Source organism: Bombina bombina, chromosome 3 (genome assembly GCF_027579735.1).
Source record: "Bombina bombina isolate aBomBom1 chromosome 3, aBomBom1.pri, whole genome shotgun sequence".
In the NCBI taxonomy this organism is placed as follows: Eukaryota; Metazoa; Chordata; class Amphibia; order Anura; family Bombinatoridae; genus Bombina; species Bombina bombina.
In genome coordinates this window covers 611,969,641-611,997,017 of record NC_069501.1, presented here as the reverse complement: position 1 = coordinate 611,997,017, position 27,377 = coordinate 611,969,641, and the positions used below count along the sequence as shown (strand labels likewise).

General features: G+C 37.3%; 1 protein-coding gene across 1 annotated transcript in view; it reads right to left on the bottom strand.

The window, feature by feature from the left end:
* LOC128652451 (CUB and sushi domain-containing protein 2-like) overlaps positions 1-27,377 on the bottom strand; it is a 1,617,569-nt gene that overhangs the window by 460,840 nt on the left and 1,129,352 nt on the right. The window contains 2 exon segments of the mRNA XM_053705390.1: positions 15,315-15,502; positions 15,840-15,978. Of these exon segments, the coding sequence (XP_053561365.1) occupies positions 15,315-15,502; positions 15,840-15,978 (327 nt within the window).

Sequence of the window (27,377 nt, the reverse complement as noted above, 5' to 3'; positions counted from 1 at the left end):
GGTATGACTTCTGTGGAGGTTAGTGGGGGATCTCCGGGGAGGCATCTTTTATCATGGGGGTCTTGAGTACCAAGAGTCTTGTATTAAGGGAGGAAGCAAATGGTGGAGCCTTCTTGTGACCAACGGCCGGGGTCGCGGGCGGGACTTGAACTATAATCAGACTTCTAAGATGACAGTGGGAGCTGTATTTAAGATTTAAGTTTAAGTTTATAGTTAAAAAATAAAATATATCTAGAACCGTAAACAGTATTGAGAGATTTTATAAGGAGTGAATATATGTCTCTTTAACATAACAATATCTTCTCAGAGGTCTATCTTTGTGAGTTGCAGGCTGTTCGTGGGTATGATCTCAGTCTTTGCACCTTTGTTGAAACTTTGAAGTACTTTACTCTGTCCCAATGAGATGTTTAGCATTGGATGCAATTTTTTATTTTGTTTTTGCTTTAAATTAATCCACTGGACTTCATATACATTAACAATAATGGTCCAAAAGAGACCTATCACACTGAATTAAGGGGAATAAAAAATGAGGACTATAACCATTACTGTTCAAGCTAATCCAACTGTGTTATGAATAATTGTAGTGATGTTTATGCCATGATTGTTGTATGTATATACTGTTTCCTCAATAAAAATTAAATAAAAAAAAAAAAAAAAGGGATAACTCACATTAAAAATGCAATGATTGGCTGGTGACCGCATGAAGAGGTCCTCTCTGTTGAAGATGGATGAAGACCACCACTACCGCCGGGATGAAGATAAGAAGATAGACTGCCGCCAGGCTGAAGAAGGACCACCGCCGGGATGAAGATTTTTTAGACTAGGAAAGGGCAATGCCCAGCCAAATGTTAATGTTAGAGGCTGGTAGTTTTTTTTTTTTTCTACCAAAAGAGCCGGTTCACTTTAGGGCAATGCCCTACAAAATGCCCTTTTAAGGGCAATTTGTAGCTTAGTTTTAGAATATTTTTTTTATCTTGGGGTGTTTTTATTGGGGGCTTTAGAATAGGCATAACTCTTTTTTATTGTTGGTAATTTGTTTGTTATTTTATGTTTTGGTAGTTTTTTTATTTTTTGTTATGGTAGGGTGTTTTTTTATTTTTTTGCAATGATAGGGTGTTTTTCTTTTTACAGTAATGTTAGCATGTTTGTTTTTTTGTAACAATAATGGTAGTTTTTTTTTTAAAGGTAAGGTTAGTTTTCTCAGGTAAGATTTTTTTTTTTTTTAAAGGTAGTTTTTTTTAAAGGTAGGGCTAGTCTATTTTTGTGCTAACTTAGGGGGTGTTAGGTTAGAGGGTTTAGATGTTAGTGGGTTACTTTGCATTGGGGGGGCTGGCGGTTTAGAGTTAATAGTGTAGTGTGTTACTTTGCGTTGAGGGGATGTCGGCTTAGGGGTTAATAGTGTAAAAAATTACTTTGCGATGTGGGACTGTGTCGGCTTAGGGGTTAATAGTGTCAAAGCTTACGTAGTGGTGGGGTGTGTGGCAGTTTAGGGGTTAATAGTGTAAAGATGTAGTTTGAGATGTGTGGGGTGGTCGTTTAGGGGTTCATAGTGTAGTTTAGTGCAACTATTTCATCCAGACAAACTCTTTATGCAAACTTTCAGGTCACGTAAAAAGTTTGAGTGTTAAATGTGATTCTCAGTAATTTTAACAGCATGCCACTTGTAATATGGATTTAAGCATAAAGAACATGGCGATCTCGTGATCACTTTTACGCTCCTCTTACTAACAATAGCGATCCACTCACAATTTAGCCCTAAATCAACACTAAATGTAACCTAAACTACTTGAGTATATATATATATATATATATATATATATATATATATATATATATATATATATATATATATATATATATATATATATGTTTATATATGTCTATATATACATATATATATATATATATATATATATACACATACATACATGACAGCTATATTATGTATATATAATTTTCTTGTTTCTAGTAGATATAAGCGTTGCTCTGCATGTTCTACTTTCAGAGGTAAAGTTAATGCAATTTTTAATTAGCCTGTAAGTAAGAAGTAACATGGCAAGTTTATAAGAAAAATGAAAGCAATGATACAGATATTCAATATATAACATCAATCACTGTGTACTGAAAGTGAGAACAAACAGATTCTCCTGCAGTGTACAGCAGAAAAGGATTCTGGGAAAAACAGCTCTCATTAAAAGCAAGAAAAAAAGAATCCGAAATAAGGAATAAAAGCAACTTTCTTATTCAATAATGCTGTCTAGAAGTCATTACTCTAGTTGTTATTGTAAAAGAAAATCAATAAAGATGATCAGACTCTGGTGTGTGGAACGGCTTCTAATAGATTTAGTTCTCCAAACACTTTGCAGCAGCACGGCTAACACAAAGACACCAATTTCTCTCTGTATGAGGGGCGCCCTTTCCTGCCTGTTAAATATACAGCTACACAACTGAACAATTCCTGCAGGACCTTCCTCCCAATTTATTCTTTGCAATAGATTGGGGTAATTAGTTTTAATCAAATTCAAAGAAAAGCATTTTCTTTTAATCAATACAACAGGTCAAGATACACAAGGATTACCAAAACAGTATTTGAAATGTATTTTATCTGATTACAGGCAACATAGTTTAACAAATATGTAAGCTAAGTATATCAGATCTACAGAATCAGTTGCACTGAGTTTTCACTTTACAGTAGGTGCATCTAGATTCAGTGTGTTATGGGGCTCACATTCCATTTTCACTGCTGCTGTAATATCTAGCCCTAAAGAGTGCATAACTTGTGCTCAATACTAGTATGTAGTCTACATGCAGCATGCACTCATCTAGTTAATTTAATTGACACTGTGCAGTTATTAACTAAGTATACCATTGAATAGGCAGCAGCACGTCCAAATATGGTGCTTTATTTTATATCCAAAAAAACACATTAAAACAAGCATCATTCTGGTCCTTAATCAAATATGATTAAAGTGATGGTAGATAAGTTATAAAATCAGGTTAACCATGTTAAAAGTTATATGCGAGGGGGCAGAGCCTGGCCATGCAGGGTGATGGCTGCTTGAATCCTGGCTCTCAAGCCCCACACCCGAACTTAGCCAAATAATAGGGTATTAACCAGCCTAATAACTATCCACAACTTGGGCATCTCTTGGTGATACATGGGGCTATACACCAAAAAGCTGGAAAAAGTGAAAAAGAGACCCCTAGCATAGCAAGAACGCCTGCGGCCTTGCAGAGCATAAGATTTCATCAACGCCACTACACGCCACAGCCACAGCTGACTCAAGAGCTGACAGGAGATTGCTATATCACTGTGTCCCAGCTGATTACAGAGACGAACATCGGCACTTGGTAAAGTTTCAACGAAACACCGGCCATATACGGCTCAGCCTAGAAGCAATAAGAGACAATAAAATAAAGAGCTAACTTGTGGAACTTCGAAATGCATAGCAGGCACCACGGCAAGATTGATCCGACAGGTGAGAGCGGGGCGCAGGCCTCAGGAGGTCACGTAGTAAAAACTTAGAGAGCCTCAGCCACCATTACACGTGGGGCAAGTGCACATTAAGTAACGTCTAGGCCGCATTCCAGATATCTGAGCGCACTGACGCAGTATCGGACACACTAAGGACTGTAAGATAGATTACTAAAAATTCAGGGTTCTTCCCACTTATGAGCCCTCAGGCAGGGAACACACTACCTACAAGACCCTAAAATAAAATATGTTATCCTACGTAGAGGCCCCATAACATCATCCTGCGTCACAACAGACATAGCACAGAGACTAGGGGTTTATTTGTCTGGAGCAGGCTGCCTGACTAGCATATGTCCAAATAGAAATACTGCAGAAACCCACATTATAAACCCTGAACCCACATACAGGGATATAGGACACCAGTTAACATTACATAACTGGCCCAGAAGGGAATAATTAAACCAGGCTCATCAGAGATCAGTAAACTATCACGAAATTATCACAACTGGTCTTAACACTTAAGTGCTACTACGCATCGGCTGCAGCGAACAACCTTGCAGGAAAACTTTATTTGACAAGAGGATCAAATCACACTTGCAGGAACCATGTCTAACAGGAGAAACAATAAAGTAGAAAAGGACCCTAAAAGTGCAAGCCTAACTAATTATCTCAAGATGGTGACACCAACCACAGACATGATTGACATGGACTCCCCACCTTCTGTACCACTAGTGCCTGATGGGGGATCTGTCCCGGATACACCACCACAAGAGCTACTAACAAGAGAAGATCTAAACATCATCTCTTCTAAAGCTGATATCAATGTTGTGCTAACCGAGATGAGGTCTCTGTTTAGAAACCTGAAAAAGGACTTACATAAGGTCAACCAGCAGGTCCAGACATTCAAATCTAACCATGAGGATTTACAGAAGCAGGTTACCACTAACTCTTAACACATTCAGAACCAGGAAGGGGACATACAGTTCTTGTTGTCCAGGAAGAAGAAATAACATGCGGATCAGAGGGGTCCCTGAGACAGTCACCAACAATGCACTTGAAGGATACCTACAGGACTTATTTTGAACAATAAAAGGAACACCAAGCTCACCGGAGGTCCCATTAGAAAGGGCACACAGGGCCCTACGACCAAGACCCTCTCCTAAAGTGCCCCTGAGGGATATCATAGTTAAGTTTTTGAGTTACAAGGACAAAGACTCAATCTCTCAAAAGGCAAGAAATCTCAAAGGTGTGACTCATGCGGGAATACCACTACAGATTTTCTCGGACTTAAGCCAAATCACTTTACAAAAGAGGAGAGACCTAAAGTTTATCACCAGTGACCTGCAGAAGCACAGCATTCAGTACAAATGGGGATTCCCATTGTGCATTATCACTACCCCGAAACGGAAAGCAAGCATCTACAGAACACCGGCTGATATACCTGAATTCTGCAAAACACTGGAGATGGACATTCCTCTACCCGAAAAGGAGACAACACTCCAACGGGACCCAGACATACAAGAGGACAGTTCAATTAAGTAACTGTTTTTCCTGGACAGATCCTTAATACCTTTAATTACACATGGGTGACCCCATGCAAGGAACCTGATAAGTATAATTCTCCTGTTTTCTCATGTTTCATTTTACACTGTTTTATATGTATATTAACATTTGTTTGTTATCTATAGCTATGATGAAAAGACCTTACTAAAGACATGGCTGATAAACCAGCAGAGCTCAACATACGCAAGCCTGAGAAGAGGGGCTCTAGGGGAGGAGGGAATGCTTCTTTGCTGGGGCTCATAAGTATTTTGTTACCGTTTAACATACTGAAATGAGACTGCTTGCCTAATGTTGCTGTTAATGTTGATGTGGACTCGCACTGTTGATATGTTGTAAAAGCTCCATGTTATATTTATGATGGCCTGACGGACTAAATGTCCTATTTAACATGTTTTTGCCATGAGGGACATGCCCAAGTCTCTTTTTCTAGTACCTGACTGGTCCAGGTACAGACGACCCTACTATTTCACATTGCCTTATACTAATTAGTTTGGGTGTGGGGATATTGACCCCACATTTTATTACTTTACACTTTCTTACTTTTTCTAACTTACTAGGATAAATTGTCCACTATTGGACACTACTAATTTCTATCTTTACCTGTTACTACGTCTTGCCTAGTTATTGTAAGAATAGCCCTTGGACACTAGAACTTTTCTGACCACTACTGAACATCAGGGCTTAACGGGACGCTTTTCTTTTTCCCCTTCCACTAACCCCCATCTTAAATCCTTTCATTCAATTCCCTTTCCTCTCTCTCGAACCCTTTCTTCCCACTTTCCTTCCCAACCCCCCTTTTTTTTATCTCCTCCCCTCCCCCCATCTTACACCATAATGCCTCTACACAGTATACACAACCTGACGGTGTTGACTCTGAACACAAAGGGCCACAGGAGGAGGCTGAGGAACTAGAATCCCCATATCTGCAGATGAAGTAACTCGAACTATTGATGAGTTACCAATAGGTAAAAGCCCAGGTCTGGATGAGTTTAGCGTTAAATATTATAAACTGTTTAAACACATTCTGACCCCACACTTAGTTGCACTGTTTAATGCAATAGGAGATACACAAGAGTTCCCCCCTCAATGCTGCTGGCACATATCACCACCATTCCAAAACCCGGCAAGCCAACAAATCGCCCAGAAAACTTTAGACCAATTTCGCTCCTCAAGGTGGACCTAAAGATTTTTGCTAAAATTCTCTCGTCCAGACTAAATAAATTCTTGCCAAAATTAATATCCCCTGATCAGGTAGGGTTTGTACCTGGTCGGGAGGCCAGGGACAACACTATAAAAGCCGCCCTCCTTGTGAACTACGCACACTGTAACAACATTCCATCCATACTTGTTTCCACTGACGCCGAGAAGACCTTCAACAGGGTTAGTTGGTCCTTCCTCTGGGCCCACCTTGTCGAAGATGAATTTTGGAAGTCATTTCATAAGCAAAGTTTTTTCTCTTTATTCAGCACCCTCTGCGCAGATTAAAATAAACAATATCTTATCTAACCCCTTCCAAATCAGCAATGGCACCCATCAGGGCTGTCCGCTGTCACCTCTACTTTTCACATTAACAATAGAGGTGCTGGCACAGAAAATTAGAGATAACAGGAAAATATCAGGGATCAAAATAGGCCATCAAGAACACAAGTTGTCCTTATATGCCGACGATGTCCTGCTCTCCTTAACAAATCCCTTGGTTTCACTCCCAGAGTCTTTAAGAGAGTTCGAGGAATATGGCAGAGTGTCAAATTTTCACCTGAACCAGACTAAGTCAGAAATTCTAAATATAAACCTCCCTCAAACTGTGTTATGTCAACTCTCGAGCATTTGCACATTACGCATTCAAACTCGCACACTCAAATATCTCGGGGTCAATATAACACTGACACTTGATTCTCTTTTTGAAGCCAACTACACACACCAACTTAACTCGTTCACATGCGACCTTTCCTCATGAAAAATTAAAAAGTTTCCTGGCTAGGAAGAATTGGAATAATTAAAATGAATATCCTTCCCCGGGTTTTGTATTATCTGCAGACCCTTCCGATTCCTTTCCCCACAAACTTTTTGCAGAAACTACAGGGCATCATAGAGGAGTTTATTTGGGGAGGCGCTAGACCACGTATAACAAGGAGTACACTCTATCAAACGAAGGAGCAGGGAGTTTTGGGGGTTCCTAATCTACTCTTATATAAGAGAGCTATTCAAATAGAATGGAGCAACAACCAAACAGATAAGACATGGGTTCAGATAGGGAGGGCGATACTTGGAACTCATAACGTGGGATCCCTGGGATGGATTTCTCCCAAGTCTAGACCCAGAGTTGCTGGTTCCTATGTATTTCTAAGGGAGTTCTTCTCACAATGGGATAAAACACTGATAGAATCCCCCCACATCTCAAACCCTCCCCCACTGGCTCCCTTTGTACAGAACCCGGACATACCATTCACGAACACGCAAAACCTGATCCTAAATAAAACACACCTGGACCAAACAACATTTCATAGACTGCTATCGGACAGAAGACTCCAAAAAAGGGAGGACCTGGAGAGATCTGGCCTCCAGGTCTCCTGGTATTTTCACTTACAACTACAACATTTTTTGCTAACACACAAAAGATCAGAGGACCTAACTACACCACTAACCCTACTCAAAACACTTTGATTACTACCTAAAACGCCAGGTCATCTCATATCCATAATGTACCACTTATTAGCATCGCACAAAGAGACACCCCTTCCATCTTACACCAGACAGTGGAACAAAGAGCTGGCTCCTCACCCCACAGATAAGGAATGGCAAAAAATATTTATTAATCACACAAAAGCTTCAGTCTCAGCCAGACTCCTTGAGTCTAACTACAAATGTCTCTCCCGGTGGTATCTCACACCCAACAGATTAAAAAAAGATTTATAAGCAGACGGACGGGAGATGTTGGAGAGGCTGCAGGGAACAGGGAACACTCCCTTACATTTGGTGGCATTGTGGGTTAATAAAACCATTTTGGCAGGGAATTCTGGACATGATAGACACCAAACTACAAATTGCATTAGACAGAAGGCCTGGTCTATTATTTTTCCATGGCCTCCCTAAAATAACTGATAAACCTAAAAAGCATATTCTATATATAATGCTTAAAGGGACATTATACACTCATTTTTTCTTTGCATAAATGTTTTGTAGATGATCTATTTATATAGCCCATAAAGTTTTTTTTTTTTAAATAAATGTATAGTTTTGCTTATTTTTAAATAACATTGCTCTGATTTTCAGACTCCTAACCAAGCCCCAAAGTTTTATGTGAATACTGTCAGCTACCTTCTCCAGCTTGCTCCTGTTTGTGTAAAGGGTCTTTTCATATGCAAAAGAAGGGGGAGGGGGGAGTGTCTTATTTGCCACTTGCAGTGGGCTTTGCAGCTGCCTTTTCAACAGAGCCAAACTGACAGCTTCTAAGTAAGTTTTTAAACAGTTTTATACTGGATTTTTATATCAGTATCTGTGCATCTTATTCTTTATAGTAGTGTCTATTACATGCAGTTATATGAAAATGAGTGTATACTGTCCCTTTAATAGTGCTAAATCTCTAATTTCCAAAAACTGGAAATCTATCAAAGTGCCCACACTCGTTGACTGGAAAAACCAAATAAATAGACACCTACAATTGGAACGCTTTAGATACCTAAGAGATAATAAAATAGAGCTCCATGAATACATGTTAGAGCCCTGAAACTCTGCGGACACATAGAAGCCCAAGCACAATACATTTTAAAGGCTGACATGAAGCCCACCTTAGCCGCTGCATCCCCCCCCCTTTTTTCCCCCTTCCTTCTCTCTTCTCCTCCCTTCCCCCCTCTCTGGCTAGCTATACTAGCAATATCTTTCCCTTCTATCTCTTCTCTGCCCTCCTTCTCCTTAATTTAGACATAACCGACTGCCTGCATTGATGATTCGATGCATGCCAGGATGTGAGTATAATGTTTGGTGTGCGTTATTACACCACTAAAAAAGAAAAAAAACTATTAGCGATTTTTTGTAATTAGCACCCCCGAAACAGTATTTTTTATTTCTTGTATATGTATTCTTATCTTTTTCATGTACTGTTTTCAAGGAATTTAAAAAAAGCGCTTGAAGGGGCCCATTGAAAATATTTGGAGCACAAAATTTTGCAAATTCACGCAAATGAACTCGCTGTAATTTAAACACCACTCCACTCATAATACAGAGTCTTGTGCAAAAAACACTGCAATGTCATGATCGCGTTTGCACTTCTTGTGCAAATGATTACACTTCACTCATAATAAGTAACCTTAGAATTTAGGTGCTGCTAGTTAATTAATTAAGAAAAGGTGAGTGGATAGAGATTATGAAGGATTCTGGGTCCTAAATACCTTCCCTCCGCTACCCTACTAAACACTCTGTGACATATCCCCCCCCCCCCAACTCAGACCTATGGGAATGAGAGACCTTCATCAATAAACAGTGCACACAGGAAAGAACATCTGCATTTCCCTGAGCCTTACCAGCCATAGTAAAATTAAATGAATGAAGCAAAAGAAACCACTCAGTCACCTTAGCATTTTTCTCTTAATTTTGCCTTATCCAAGTCAAGGGTGCATGATTTTAATTTTCTTCCTAGAAGGTAACATTTTAAAGTATCTAGTGTCCATTTGATTGCTAGATACTCTCTAAACTACAGAGTAACTCTGTTCATGCAAATTCAATTTCCTCCTTAAATACATAACAGTATGTTCTTCACCTCCATGTACTTGAGAAAGTAATGCTTGGGTGCCTATATCAGATGCGTCAGCCTATACCACAAATTCATATGTAAAATCTGGAGTAACTAAGACTGAGTCATCACACAATGCCATCTTCAAGACATTTAATGCCTGCAACCCAAATGGTAACACTTTATACTGAAATAAGCCATCGGGTGTAGAAAAAGCCATTTTTTTCCTTTGCCTTCTCAGTCAAGGGAACCTGTCAGTAACCTTTGGTCAAGTCTAGCCTACTTAAATATCTGAAGCCCCCTAATCTCTCTATTAATTCATCAACCCAAGACATTACAGAATCGTATTCCACCATTTGGCTTGGGCACTAGAACAATGGGATTGCTCCATTCACTCTGTGATACTTCAATTACTACTAGGTCTAGCATTTTCCTTACTTCTGCAGTAACTGCATCTCATTCTTAATTACTTTGTGAGTAGGTTTGTTTTGTACCATCATAAAAACATCTCTTTCTGTCCAGGGTTTTAGTACATCTATGTGGTAAATTTGTTCTGGCTTCCTCCTGCCTGGCTGTCTTACTTTATAATTTACCTAATTGACCTGCTCAATAATTTAATACGGTCCTTGCCAGCTTGCAAGGAGCTTACATTAAACTATATGGATCAGTACAATAACTCTATCCCCAGATTAAACAACCTAAGCCTTGTATTCTTATTGTAAATGACTTCCTGAGCCTTCTGTGCTTTTTCAAGTTGTCCCCTTATTCCTGGGGGTGATGTACTGATGTTCTAAGCTGCTTAATTTAAGAAGTTTACACTTCTTATGAATTATTTTATTACATTTGACACAAAAGGGGTCCCTTGTCTATAAGAATTGCTTTCGGTATGCATACCGTACTAAAAATCATCATCAACTCTTATGCAATATTCTTAGGAGAGGTATTTTCTAAAGGTACTGCTTCAGGATACCGGGTTGCATGATCTAGTATAACTAAGATATATTGGTGACTCCTAGTGGATTTAGATAATTGCCCTACTAAATCTATCACAATCCACTCAAAAGGAATTTCTATAATAGATAGTGGTACTAGTGGGTTATGAAACCCTTTAAATTGAGCTTTTTGATGAAATTCTGGACATGATTTACAAAATCTCTTTATAGCTGAAAAAATACCTGACCAATAAAACCTTGCAAGTACTCCCTCCTTGGTTTTATCAATCTCAAGATGTCCTCCTAACGCATGACTATGAGCAGGCTTTAGAACAATATTTATGTGGTATTTGGGAACCAACAAATGTTACATCTCATCAACCCCCTTTTTTCTACTCTATAAAGCAAATCATGCTTCACCTTAAATGAAGGAAACACACAGATTTATAAGGATCAGTGTTTGTTCCCTCTATAATCTGTATATTTTCCCTTGCAGCTGTTAAACGTGGGTCTTCCCACTGGGAAGTATAAAAATTACTAGGACTGATTTGCAGGTCCTGGAACTGTAAGTCTAATAGGAGCATCATTAATTTCTGAGGGTTCTGCCTCAATACCCAGACTTACTAGAGGTAACTCTTTTTCTCTGTCTGACTCCAAATCAACATTAGAGAAAAGGGGAAAAGTAATCTCCTTCTGGTACCCCCTGTCCTTCCCCGGGTACATTTCCTGAATTGTCACCATGTTCACATATAATTGCACTGTATCCAATATTTCATGTTTAATCAAATACTAAAGTAACCTCACTTCCAGAATCAAGAAGTGGTGGCACACTCTTACCTTCAACCTGCACAGTTCTTAAATAGTCAGCAAAAATAGCACTAGTTACCCTAGACAGCTTAGTGCAAGTCAATGTAGTATTCTCAAAAAAAAATGGGGGGTGGCAATAGCACTAAACAAATAGAATGGGGATGCTCAATCTGGTTTAAACTATAATATACCTTATGAGCTAGAGTGCTTGTGCATATGAGCAGTTTGCTCTGAAGTGATTCAGTGTGAATACTTGTAATAATGTCATACTCATACTTTTATATATATATATATATATATATATATATATAGTTATACAAAGCAATTGGTTGTCATGGTACTATGTATATAAGTGTGCCCAATTTTGTCGTGCTTTGACCTAATTTAGACATACACTCACATTTAGTGGTTTTATTAAAGAATGTACTCAATAAAAGTTACGTTTTAAGTTCATAAACCCATTCTCTGTTTTCTCTAATGATGTCTCTTATATAATGGGTATTAGAAGTGCTACATAAGTGCATTCTTTCTAGTCTAAATCTTTCAGGGTTTTGACTTTATTTTGCAATCTAGTATTCTGTCTGTCCCTGGTTCCCATATTGCATTTCATGGGTTCTTCAATCTGTGGAAAGTTATGTGCAAAATGTCTACGTTCCTGACATTTGAAGCATCTTATTTGTGCTTTTAGTTTGTCCTTGCCTCTGGGGTAAAAATCAGGGTAACCATTTCTCACCATGTCCTAAACTATTTCAAGGACTTTGAACTTTTGTTGCTCTATTTCTTCCAGTCCTTCCATTTGTCCTGTTATTAGGCTGTTATTGGCTGACCAACTGCTGAAATCCTGTTGCCAGACATCTGAGATAGCGATCCAGCAGTAACTATTTCTAAGCAATTCTCAGCAAGTCCTACATCTGCACCCTTGGGGCTTTCCCCACATCATAAGTCCATTTATTGAACATTTGGGCATGAATTGCTGGTGTAACTCCCAAACAGATTAGGATTTCACTTTCTTTTCAGCCTGCTATAATCCTGGGCCTGGCTGTGGGACAAATTCTCACAGGCGTTCACTTCTAGGCTTCTCCACTAAGACGTGGGGCTAGAAGCCCCGCCCTTTTCTCTAGCAGCAATCCTCTCACAAAGTTGTGAGGTAGGCCTTAACATTATCCGCCTCTGTCATTTTATGCATATAGTCATTTATTATAATGTGCCATCCTTTGTCTGTAGTTTGGGTAACTGCATTATACTACTAACCTGTGAGGATAGCAACAGATTAGTTTCCTACTTAACTGCAGTAGCCTGCACCAAGGCCTTCACCAGCGTTTCCATCTTTAATGCAATTGTGGGACAGTTTCACAGCAAAGTATACTATTAGCAGTCTTTCAGAAAGCTTTCACACTCCAAGACCATTTAGTGTTGAGCCCACATTCTTCACCATATTCTTATACAGCAATCACATGGGATACCAGTTTTCAGGCAAAACAACACGGTCCCCCAGAGTATTAACATTTGAAGACTTGTAACTGCATAAAGAGCAGTTTTTATTCCACAAATAAACAAATGCCACACTTAGCTTTAAATCACATCCATAGGTGATTTAAAAAAAAAATAAAAACATTACTACAAACAAAAGCTTAGCTCTCAAGCAATTACACTTCACTCATAATCTAGCCCTTAGAGTGCTAACTAAACATGCAGCAATCCTAACTATGCCAGTTAGAATAACCTAATAAACAATATAACTGTTTGTTTCATCAACATTTCTGTTTAAAGGAACACATAAATGTTTTGTAGATGATCCATTTATATAGCCCATCTGGGAGTGTTTTTGTAACAATGTATAGTTTTGCTTATTTTTTTATAAAATTGTGCTGATTTTCAGACTCCTAACCAAGCCCCACAGTGCCAGATGTATACACGCGTTTACAGACTCCTGCAGGCTCCTGTTTATGTTATTATCTGTCTTTTCATATGCAGGGAAGGGGGAGGTGGTGAGTGTCTGCTCTTTTTGTTTACCCAGCCCCGTTTAGTGGGTGTCCCAGACTAACCTCATCAACAATGCTAAACTGGGAGCTTCTAAGAAAGTTTTTAAAAAGTTTTATACTGTATTTTTAGACCAGTATCTGTGTATATTCTTCTTTATAGTAGTGTCTATTACATACAGTTATATGAAAATTGGTGTATACTTTCCCTTTAAATTTGTTATTTCAGATAAGTTTCCACTGCTCACTGCTGTCCTGCCCTCAGCAGCTTAAACAAAAAAAAATTCTACCTAGGTGCCAGCAGCCTGAGAATTTAGCTTCCTCCAATCGTTGCATGCCCCCTTTGGCGTCCAGCTCATGGAACACGTAACGAATGGAGGAAGCCAGATTCGTCATCCATACGCTAAAGAAAGCAGCAGACGCGGGCGGAGGATAGGCATTAAGTTTACCATAACGCAAAGGTAAGTATTTTTTTAAAATAAGAGTCTTTGTAAACTGTAATGAATTAAAGTGCCACTGTTTTTAAGATTATTTTTTGATCCAAGGCTTTAATTCATTAAAGTTTACAATCACTTTAATAATGGTAGGCTTATACATAGGCAACTTGTAAAATGCAGTAAGTATATTATTTCTAAAGTGAGTAGTTTTCAGATACACAGAATTCACAATAAATCTCTATTAAACTGTATACACATTTAGTAAGGTATAACTGCATTTGCTATTTAATATAAGTTTATCAGTGTTCTAAAATGTACAATATAATATATCAACAACATTAGACAGTAAGTGACAAACAATATAAAGTATATCCAAGTGTTATAATGTAAAGTAAACTTATGATTTAGTAGAGCACTGTAATGTACATTTTATAAAATCTACAGAAATCTAGTGCAGTGCATTAAGGCTACAGAATGCACAGTGGTGTGCACATATCAATAAAATACACATTCCTTCAGAGAACTATAATGGACAGTGTGAAAGAAAGGTAAAGTGTTTTCAAGCTATAGAATGCACAAAGTAACAGCTGTATGTAAACTCCAGTTCATAGCTCTATAATATAAGGTGTCAGAAGTTCATTTGATGGAGAAAATGCACCGTTCATAATCTACAGAGTATTAATACTGTATAGTACATAAGGAATCACATCTTTATAATGGGAATGTATGCAGGGTTGGTTCTAGATCATAACTTTTGGGGATGCTGTGGATAAAGATGAAAGCAAATCTTCATATCAAGGGTCCAGGGGGTAATGTTGGGGGGTCTCATCTTCCATAATCTATGTCTACCTTTATTTATATAAAAAAACATCATTCCACATCTATTACAGGGCCAAACTTCCTCTGGCACTTATCTGAAGTAGTGAATCAGTACTAACTACTGAAATAGCCAATGCCATTTTGTATTAAAATTATCATTGGTTTGCCATATGCCAGCTGATCTTCCCTGCTGAAGCCAATTTGGGACAATTATGTGGCAAGTTCAGGCTTCTGAATTTCCAACTCTCAAAGCACTCCCAGCAGCCCCCTAGAGCCACCACTGATTGTACCATATCTATTAAATTTACATTTCAGATATCTATAGTGTACAGTGTCAGATATCTATAATGTGCAGTGTATCAGTGCTAAAAGAGCTAAAAATAAAGATATATTATAATTTAAATACAAATGAATAAATTAAGCTACATAAGCGGCAAAAGAAATATGAATAGCTTAGAAAAAGTATTTTATCAGATCCACAGTATGTTAAGTATACAGTATATGGTTGTATATAGCTATCCAGCCACTGGCTATAGCACAGACACATAAGGGGGTTGATCACGAGCTTCTTACTTTCATAGCGTATTTGGAAGCCGATGTCTGAGTGACTCTTATCAGTAGTGAAGAGGAGGTAGAGAAAGTTGCTGGTGCTTATCAGGAACTGAGGGACTTGAGTTCCATCATACACACCAATCAAGGGAGAGGAGTACGACCTGCCGTCTCGGACTTCTAAAGTGTCATAGTTAACTTCTGTCTTAAACCTGCAGAAATAAGATATTTACAAGATTGTAATGTGAAATTACATTGCATTAACAACCAATGTAGCTTATTGATCAAAGTACAAACCAGTTAAAAAAAAAAAAATCTTTGGTGATTCAGTTTCAGAAGATAACAAAAGAATTTGAAAAATTCTCTCTGGATGTTTCTTTGGATAATAATGCATAAATTAGGTTGTTCCATTTTTCTATACTTATTATGGTGTATCTCCCCTAATATCCCAATACTGCATTAATGTACAGGCACAAAGGGCATATATTTATCCCACTAACCATATGATTTTAAAATAAATATTAATAGTTAAGAAAATCAATGATTTACTTGTCAAAGGTGATTTTGATGGGATATCCAGGTTGAGCTTCTAGGACCCACACACAATTCAGTGAATCCTTGTAGAATCCAGGCCATCCTGGAGACAGAATCATTCCACTTGGAGCAGTTAGATGACCCCCACATGGTGCTATGGAAAAAGAGCACATAGTCTATATTTCTCTCTGTAATATTTGAAACTGAGCATTTTAATATAACGAAGAGTAAAAAGTGATAAGACAAGAGGTCAATGCTTACAAAATAACCTTATATGATGTATTGGGTTACCCCTTTCATTAAAGGGACAATCTACTCCAGAATTTTTATTGTATAAAAAGATAGATAATCCCTTTATAACCCATTTCCGAGTCTTGCATAACCAACTCCACGGGCGTGAGCACAATGTTATCAATATGTCACACATGAACTAATACCATCTAGCTGTGAAAAATTGTCAAATGCATTCAGATGAGAGGCGACCTTCAAGGGCTTAGAAATTAGCATTTGAGCCTACCTTGGTTTAGCTTTCAACTAAGAATACGAAGAGAACAAAGTAAATGTGATTATAAAAGCAAATTGGAAATTTGTTTAAAATGACAAGCCCTATCTGAATCATGTTTAATTTGACTAGACTGTCCCTTCAAATAAAAATAAAATTAAAAAATTAAATGACATACAAATTATACCTAACTGTGTGGGGCAGGGCACACATTTACATATGTATGAAGTATGTGATATACTGTGCCTGTACAAGGACTCTTCAGAAAAATTGAGATGAGGACCCCAATGTCTAGAAATTGCATGTAGCAATCTCTTTCTGTTAATGTTTGTTTAGAATTCACACTCACATTGTCATGATTGTCACTTTCAGTACAGGCATCTTCATAACCAAGCTTTTAAATGGGATTGTCCCTTCAGGACAAGCATTTGAAAAAGAACCACTCTTTTGTGACCTGGATTTCAAACTGGATTGTGCCTTTGGGACCTCAAAGTCAAAACATGTTCACAAAAATGTGTTTAACTGTTTTTTTTGGGTGACATTTATTGAACTCCCAGTCACAAAAGTGTGAGCTCATTTGAAAGCCTGGTCACAAAGGCGCAGTTCTTTTTGAAAACCCGGTCAAGAAGGTGCAAGAAGGTGCAATCCTATTTGTACAATATATTTGTGGCTACAAATGCAATGGAGTGTTTACAGTGTGAAAACTGCTAAAATCCCATTCTAGAAGATTAAATAAATTGCGGGCACTTCCTTGATTTTAGATGTATATCTCAGCCAAACCAGACAACAGTTCTTTTAAAATAAAAAAAATGGAAAAACAATACTTTTAATTATTAAAAGTATCAATACAATCATTAAGCAACATGCACAAGTATACCCATTATGACTTTATACAAATAGCGTTCATATAATTTACCAGTGATCAAGATGAATTCGGATTACAATAAATTAATCAGTGCTTTAAAAATAATAAAATGTAAATGTTAAAAAATAACAGTACAGTTTACAGCATATCTTGTACATATATATATATGTAAATTAACAAATGCATATGTAAATGTGTGACCTGCCCACTGCAGAAGAAATATACAATAACAATGAATAGAACTTAAAGGAAAATTAAACCCCAAAATGTTATTTTATTATTCAGATAGAGAATACTTCTGTTATCAAGTTTGCTTTGTTCTCCTGTTATTCTTTGTTGAAGGGATACCTAGGTAAGTAGCGGGCACATGCCTGAAGCATACATGACAGGAAATAGTGCTGCCATCTAGTGCTCCTGCTAATGTATAACATTGTTGCAAAACTGCTACCATATAGAGCTGCAGACACGTGCACACTCATAAACTTTACTGCTTTTTGACAAAGGATAACAAGAAAATGAAGAAAATTTGATGACAGAAGTAAATTGGAAAGTTGTTTACAATTGTATGCTCTAACTGAATCATGAAAGAAAAAAAATTGGGTTTTATGTCCCTTTAAAATAGATAGGTAAGTCAAAATTAAATTTGTAAGATTCAGATAAAACAAGTAATTTTAAGACACTTTTAAATTCACTTCTATTTTCAAATACACTTTGTTTGCTTGGTGTCCATCATTGAAAATTAATATGTACATATCTTACACAAGTGGGAGCTAGCTGGTGATTGGTGCCTGCACAAATTTGTCTCTTGTAATTGACTGACTAGATGTGTTCAGCTAGCTCTCAGTAGTGCATTGCAGCTCCTTCAGCAAAGGATATCAATGAATCAAATATAATAATAGAAATAAATTGGAAAGTTGTTTAAAATTGTATGTTCTATCTGAATCCTGAAAGAAAAAAAGTGGGTTTTATGTCCTTTTGATGAATTGATACCATGGGGTCCATTTTGCTCTCCGCATTCAGCGAGGTCTGGCGGACCTGATGCACACTGTCGGATCAGGTCCGCCAGACCTTTGATAAATATCCCCCCATGTCTTGTCAATGTGCTACATAATACAATTGTCTTGGAATACTTGCAAAGATGTCTGAAAGCCCAGCTTGGGGTTTAATCAAGTGCCTTTTGGTGTTGAATTGGATAAGTCTTAAATAGTCTTGAAAACCTGTTAAAAAATATCTTGAAAATGGATTGTGATCGCTAATAACTTTTCAGTTCCATGTTAACAATTGGGCTTGTATTGGGGAGCTGAAAATACCACCACAGCTGCAGAAAATAGCCAAAAATACATCAGACAATATTGTAGTCAACCCCTTAATTACCTCAATACCTTAGCCATACCTTAAACATACTCAAGAAGACTTTCAAAGAGTATAAAGCAGCTCTAGGTTTGCAAAACTGTACAAATTTTGCATTGAAAAAGAGTTTTAAAACAATTATTTTAAATAAACTTTAATGTCCATTTAGAACAGAGCTTTCCAAACTTTTCATGTTGGTGACACTTTTTAGACCTACATCATTTTGCGACACAGTAATGCAGCTGTACTAGCAAACAGTAGGTTAAACTAACTTGTTTTAAGAGATACGGACACTTAAATAAATTATATAATAATTAAATGTATTTACAAGTAACAGTATGTATGTGCAAGAATTAAAAAAAAGTTTAATAACACCAATAACTACTTTTTTAATGGGATGTATGAGGTTGCTGGGATGAACACAGTTTCTGAATATTTGGTGAAATATTAGATAAAGACACTCGCATTTTTAAGCTTCCACTTCCTATCCATATATCAAGAGCAGGAGAAGCAATGCACTACTGGGAGGGGAGCTAGCTGCAAAAAAAACCCCACTTTGACTTCTGACTTTAGCTCAGCGCTTAAGCTAAGCTGCAAACACACTGCTATCCCACTCACTGACCACACATGCAGTCACTAGCTGATTGAGGAGACTACAAGTGCAGTCAGGAGCCAATGTGCCACCAATGGGAATAGTTTCAGTTCCGGCTGAACTGCGCCAATAGGTTAAGATGATCTGTGACCCACTAGGTAGCAATCATGTGTCAACCACGTGATATGCGTAGCAGGCAAGCAAAAAGTCGGAAACCAAAATATATATATATTTTTTTAATTACATTTTAAAAAATTTGTGCTGAAGCAGGGACGCACCTACACACTGCCGCCGACACACTAATGTGTCACGACACACAGTTTGGAAAGCACTGATTTAGAAGAAAGGACAAAATTTTATATTGTGACATAAAAGGGAATATCATTTTATGGTTGCATAGTCCAGCCATACATTTTAACCAAAGAACCAAGTGAAGATTAGTGCATTCCAATAATTACTGCAGGTAAATGTGGTTGATATTATAAAAACATAAATGTATTGAAAAACAACTAATGCAACTAACTTTGCAAGATAAATGCTCTTATAAATTTCTGATTTCGCTTTTTTTTTTTTAAATCTGAGATGTTTATCTTGTTTATGCTGCCTGATGAGGTTCACTTGCTCATGCACCGGGCAGTTATCTATATAAGATCAGCATCTTTGTTATGTAAAAGATGCAATTCTCCACAATTTAAAAAATAATCCTTTTTAGAAGAATCTTAACTGGTATTTTAAATAATGCTGCTACCATGCTACTTTTTTGGTTCGTGCTGCCTTTTTGACAAACCATTCTGAATTCAACTATAAAAATGCCAGACCTCTGGATGATATCATTAATGTAATTTATACTTTTTTTTGCTGCCACCTCTGCTTTCTACTGCACAGTGCAAGTGATAAGTAGGCTTTAGCAAATTCAGATTAATCACATATCCAGCTATGTATAAAAAATTGTGCCTGTCCCAAACTCCCTAGAGATGCCAAAAAACACATTCTTAAACCATTTTATTTATTTTTTCAAATTGCTGTTTAGGCAGAGTGCAACATTTAAAAAAATAAACATAATAATAATTTGTTTTTGGGCCTATCGAAGGAACATGCCACAACTAGCACAATTTTGATACATTATTATTATTATCGGTTATTTGTAGAGCGCCAACAGATTCCGCAGCGCTATTAACAAAGGCGGAGTACAACAAAACAATTATAGGGATCAAATGGGTAGAGGGCCCTGCCAAGAGTCGCACTGTTGTAGTCAGCTCTTGAAAAGGTGATCAACAAACAGCTGGACTCTTAGGCTTACATGCTAAGGGGGTTCAGGGGATAGCAATGGAGGAGAGGAACTGGTATAAAGAAAGGTTAGCGTAGATTGTATGCATCCCTGAACAGTAGAGTCTTTAGGGAGCACTTGAAGCTTTTAAAACTAGAAGAGAGTCTTGTGGAGCGAGGCAGAGAGTTCCACAAGATGGGAGCCAGTCTGGAGAAGTCCTGTAAACGGGAGTGCGATGAGGTAACCAGAGAGGAGGAGAGTAGGAGGTCATGAGCAGAGCCAAGGGGATGGGAGGGAGAGTATCTGGAGACAAGTTCTGAGATGTAGGGGGGAGCAGTGCAGTTGAGGGCTTTGTATGTCAGAATGCGAATTTTGTGTTTGATCCTAGAGGCAAGAGGAAGCCAGTGAAGAGATTGGCAGAATAAATATGTGACTAAATCACTAGAGGGCGCTATGAGACAATGTATACTGTGTACAAATGATTTGACAGGTTCACTGGCTCTTCCAGAGCGGTATGGTAATGAGAGACTCACTTGTCAAGGAATAGCAAACAATGATATAAAAACAAATCCTTTAATCATTGATAACACAAAAATCCTTATGATACAAATGAGTAAACAAAGTGAATGAGTAATTTTGGTACGCGTTTCTCGGCTCACTTGGCCATTTCCTCAGGCATAATTAAACAAGCTTTTAAACCGGCTATATATTGGCGCTCATTACCAAACTGTTTGGTAAACGCGTAGCAAATATTACTCATTCACTTTGTTTACTCACTTGTATCATAAGGATTTTTGCGTTATCAATGATTAAAGGATTTGTTTTTATATCATTGTTTGCTATTCCTTGACAAGTGAGTCTCTCATTACCATACCGCTGTGGCAGAGCCAGTGAACCTGTCATCATCTGACCGCTGCAGGGAGAGTGTTTACCGGAGAGAGCAAGCTGGTTTGCTCTGACAACCAGTCTGTTTCCACAAGCACATTGGTGTGCTCGGCAAGAGTGTGAGTACCCTGGGTATAGAATATTGCTGCTTGTTTGGGCATTATTGCTGTGGATACACACATTGGTCGCTTTTGTTTGTTCTCAACCTATACAGATCTGCCTGCCGCTTTTTGAAGAAGGGAATAGTTTCCTGATCACTGAGAGCCCATCGTTGTCGGCTGGGATTACATTGGACTATACTATTTATGCAACAGACTGTTTATCCAAGCTTTCGTATTGTGGACTCATTTACTGTGATATATTTTACTTAATGAGGTGCCACTTTCCATTATTGTATATATAAATTTTAATGGGATTAAGACATTTTTTATCACATGTTTTATTAAGTATATTGTCATATTAGAACCTAGTAGCGCCCTCTGGTGTTTTCTCACACTATTTTAAGAGATTGGCAGAGAGGTGCAGCAGATGAAGAGTGACGTGTAAGGAAGATGAGTCTGGCAGAGGCATTCATTATGGATTGTAAAGGAGCTAGGCGGTAGGTGGGGAGACCAGAGACGACAGAGTTGCAGTAATCGAGGCAGGAGAGAATGAGAGAGTGGATTCAAATTTTAGTTGTGTCTTGTGTAAGGAAGTGTCTAATTTTAGAGATACAAAAGCAAAAGGTATTTTTATGTCCCTTCATATAATAAGGTGAAAGTTGACTGGCCTATAAACTACCAATTGCAGCCTGCACACACATTGCCACATGTAAAATTCTCCTGATAACAATGGAAATAGCAACCTGAGACAATTGTTTTGGCCTTCTTTGGACATTGTCCGTGAGGTGCAGCCATATCACTCAAATCACATTGGACAAGGAGTCCACGTCTAGTTTTCCCCATCACCCTTAGGGAGACTTTCCCCAGGGTCATAATACAAAAACAAACAGAAAGAGAAACAATCTGCCAGGAATTAAAAAACAGCTCAGTGGCTTGTTTTATGGCCCGGTTACCACTTGGGAATAGGTTCTTTTAGCCCAATTGTGCTTTTCACAGAGGAGAACTTTCTGAAGTATATCAGTCTGATCACACCTATCAAGGTCAGTCCAGCTCTGACATACCACACAATTTTCCTCTGAACAAGGGAAATGGCAACCCCAGATGATTGCCTCTGCCTCCTTTGAGTCTCATCAGTGTGGTGCAGACATATCCCTTCAAGCGCACTGGGCAAGGAGTCCATGTCTGGTTTCCCCCATTACCCTTAGGGAGACTTTCCCCAGGGTCATAATAGAAATTCATACAAAAAGAGAAGCAATCTGCCAGGAACCAACTACATCGAACAATGGTTTTAGCATAAGTCAGTAATTAATCATAAAGTAAAAAAGTAAGTAAGGAAAATCTAAAGAGATCGGTTGACAGGGGATAGAGGGGTAAAGTTATCATTAGTGATTTTGTAGCCTTTACTTTAGCTATACTTGTAACCTTGTTTTCTAAATGTACTGTGGAAGGGTAATTTCCTGTAATGTCTGTAATTTGTGGGAAAAGGTGTGAGTCGTGTCTTCATTTAATGGTCCTGCCCTGTAAGTTCACACTTCTCTGGGTTAAACGCTGACCTGTTCCCCCTCCACTGTACCATTTAATGCGATAAGTATTCGCACCCTGCTAGGCTAAGTTATTTTTAGTCAGGTTATATTCCTACATGCTTCTTTTACGATTACATCGTGCTCCACCAAATCTCTGGTGTACTGCTGTGCTAAGTATAAATGTTTATAGCATGGCATGAGCTGTTACAAATCTAGAAAGTCAGCAATACCCCCCCCCCCCCAAAAAAAAAAAAAAAAATGAAGAGAAAAAATGCTTTACAGAAAAGGTTGTGGCTTCCTGAAACAGCATCTCAGTAGTGGTGGCACTGGAAAAAGTTATACAAAAAAATTAACAACATGTCATAGAAGCTTAATTATAAACAAAATATTAATACAGGAACTGTAAATCTGCTGCACTTCTCTATTTTGTTATGTCTCGTTATACTCAAAGATTTGTGAAATGAAATCAATTTAGGGTATATTAAATGTTATTGTGGGGTAAGTGGAAAGAAAATAATTAGATTCAAAACAGAGAGCTTAGCCTTTCTCAGTGATACTGTAAGAAGGTTAAAGAATGCCACTCTTCATTGGTGTATGTGATAAGTACCAATTAGTACAGGGTCATAATTACACTTGAGGATAATGTGCTAGTTGACAATATGTTATTAAGATCTTGAGCATGAGCTGAGTTTTTATCCCTATGTAAAGAATACAGCGATACACAGTGACATCCCAGACACTTGCAGCATTTACAAATTGCAACAAAATAAAAACTGGATTAAAAAGTGGTTGATTGTGTACAATTCAGTGAGCATTACAAAGTGAATTTGGTTAAATGTCACATTAAGATTTCAAATGTTTCTGTGCATTATAGTGAGAAAAAGTTTTACTCCTTATTGGCACATGAAACTAAATATTTTTACTAAATGATTGCTTTGTTTAAGAGAATGTTTTACAAAAAATGACATTGTTTTTTGTTGTTTTTTTTAAACGCATCTTTTGTGCTGAATAAAACGACTTTTGCTGTGGGAATTGTCCCTATAGGAAACTGAACTGTAAATTTCCAGGACTTACTTTAAATTTCAAAAGCTTTTATTTTTTATTTTTTTATGCGCAAAAAAAACAAACCTTAAAGGGATATGAAACGCAAACATTTGTGATTCAAACAGAACATACAATTTTTTAAAAAGTTTCCAATTTACTTCTATTATCAAATTTTCTTTGTTCTCTTTTGTTGAAAAGCAGGAGCGTGCACATGTCTGGAACACTTTATGGCAGCAGTTTTAAAAGAATGTTATCCATTTACCAGAGCCATGTAGTGCTCTAGATACATATTTAGGTATGTCTTAAAAAAAAGAATACAAGGGAATTAAGCAAATTTGATAATAGAAGTAAATTGGAAACTTTTTAAAATTGTAAATTTAATTCCCTTGTATTCTTTTTTAAGAGATACCTAAATATGTATCTGGAGAACTACATGGCTCTGGTAAATGGATAACATTCTTTCAAAACTGCTGACATACAGTGTTCCAGACACGTGCACGCTCCTGCTTTTCAACAAAAGAGAACAAAGAAAATTTGATAATGATAATTTGAAGTAAATTAGAAAGTTGTTTCAAATTGCCTGCTCTACCTTCTCTATTAAATAAACAATAGAATGTTTCTGAGTTATATGACTTTTTAAAAGCCTTAGAGAAAGTGTATCCATATACAATGTCCACATCTATTTACTTAATTCTGTAAAATGAGCTATAACTTGCAAGTTTATCAAGTTCTTCAAAGAGAAAAATGTTTCCGCTACCCAAAGAAAGTCTAACAACTGAAGTAGCGGAACAGTCACACCCCCCACACACACACCTGCTGGTCCTATAAATGCATCTAAAATGACTTTGAAAGGTGAGTCAGGGCACTGAATCACTGGCTGGTATAAGTGAATACCCCCAGGCTGAAAGCTGTCTGTCCTCTATAACAAGTTTCAAATTTAACAAGTATTGTTTTACCATTCTGATAACCTTGAAAACCACGCAGATTATATTTATTAATGCTTTGTAGGGCCACAAAACAGACATCCATCTGGTGTGCACAGAGATAGTAGGGACAGTACTAACTGATAGGATTAAAAAAAACAATATTTTGGTATGTAAAGCCATTTCTTTATATTCTGAAGCAGGAGATGATTTCTTGCCATTGTGTTAACAGCAAATGGGTATATTCTAAGCTGTTAGATAAACTGTGGGAGGTTAACATTTGAGGCCATTCCAACTCACAAGAATACGCAGCAATCATGTGCTTTTATGTGGCTATATAAAAAATAAACTCCAGTATTACTTTGTATTAGAGGATTGTAATCGATCAGAAAACACTGCAGCCTTTCACATTATTATAATCCTTTGTCTTGATTCAAGTGATATATTTTGACCACCACTAGCTCCCTTTAGTTTTAGCATTTAAATAAGCAAAAGAAGAAGGCAGAAAAGGAGGACATAACAGAGACCTAGGGGTCTATTTATCAAGTGTCTGTCCGACATGACATCAACGGATCATGTCCGACAGACATCGCTAAATGCCGACAACATACACTGTTGGCATTTAACATTTTCACAAGCAGTTCTTTTTTTTTTTTAAATATTTTTTATTGAAGGCAATACATTACTTTGTTACATGAAGCGAATACAAACTGTAAAGCTAGACAAGTTAGTATACATTTTTCCATATTACAAACTAAGCAGATTTATAAAAAATGCAGTTGTCTAGTTTTCTAAGTCCATTAAGATATATGCCTGTTTTTCTTTGAAGAAGCACACATAAGATTCAGTTCTAGTCCTTTGGATAATTCAATATGAACTGTACATAATGTCCATAATTTCGGTGCATGAGAAAAACCGAAGTAACCTATGCTTCTCTGTAAACAAAATCTACAAGTAGTGTAGCGGAGACAATATACAGAACAATCAATGACAAACCATTTCACACAATAAAACACATTAATTGGAAGGGGGATGGGAGACATAAAGGGGAGAAGGAGGAAGTTGTAGCTGTACTTTTAAATGTATTTTTGATGTGTTTTGTGCAACGTTTTTGTCTCAAGTAAAAATTAACCACAGCTCTGAAATAGCACTATCCGATGCGTTACACGTAAAGTCAATTGTGTTAGAGCAAATGCGTTTACTTTCAGCTTGTAATAAGCACACTACTTCCGACACACACAAACACTCTCAATAAACCCCTTGTAATCTAACCCTTAATGAGTTAAGCTTTTATATTACATTACTTGCTATATATTTAATCACTCTCCTGATTAATTTGTACGTGTGTTAACCTGGTTCTTCTGTGCCGGTGCTGTCTGTGAAGATTACTAATCATCTGAACAGGGTCTGCTCCATTGTCACTAGGAAAGTCCAAGAGTGGGCTTCTTTAGATAATCCTTCTGTTAACCAGTATGTGTTCTACATAAGAGGTCCAAGAGTGGGCTTCTTTAGATAATCCTTCTGTTAACCAGTATGTGTTCTACATAAGAGTTCCAAGAGTGGGCTTCTTTAGATAATCCTCCTGTTAAACAGTATTTTTTCTACGTAAGAGGTCCAAGACTGGCCCTGATTTGCTTTAGGAGGTTACAAAAAATGAGAGCTGTTTTATATTATAATTGTTATTGCTTTGCTTGTACATTATGGACATTCAGTTTAACTACAGCTATCTTTGTTGGATATTGTCATATATCCTAATAGAAACACAGAATTTGACATTAGATCAGAACCAAAAGCCATTCACATGTTTAGAATGTGGGAAATGCTTTACACAAAAAAGTCATCTCAAATATCATGAAAAGACCCACAGAGGGAAGTAGCTCTTCACATGACCACAGTGTGGCACATTCTTTGTTCTAAAAGTCAGTTTTCCATAACCACTAAAATATTCACACAGGGTAAAACCTTTTTACATTTGCAAAGTCTAAAAAAAATGTTAGAACCAAAAGTCAGACCTTAGCCGAGGTGGTATGGAAAAGCTTTTTACAAAAACATATCTCTTAATGTACACAGATCTCTAAAGGTAAAACTTTTCACGTGTAAAGACTGTTACAGATATTTTTTTACAAAATATTAATCTTTTTGAAAATTAAGCAATTTGCTACAGAGGGCTCTGGAATGCGGTCCTCCATGATAAATAAATATATAAATATATATATATATATATATATATATATATATATATATATATATATATATATATATATATATATATATATATATATATATATATATATATATATAGTTGCTGTGCAGATGATATACCCCCTATGGCCACTGTATATTCAGCTAGTCATTATCTTAGGACCTTATTGAGGATGGAGGTATATCAACTCTTCATTATTTGTGTCATCGGAATCTGTGGCTAATGTAACATGTAGTGGGGAAGTACTCAAAACATTAGTGATAGGTGACTGTTCATTTAACAGCTTGCTACACAGTGC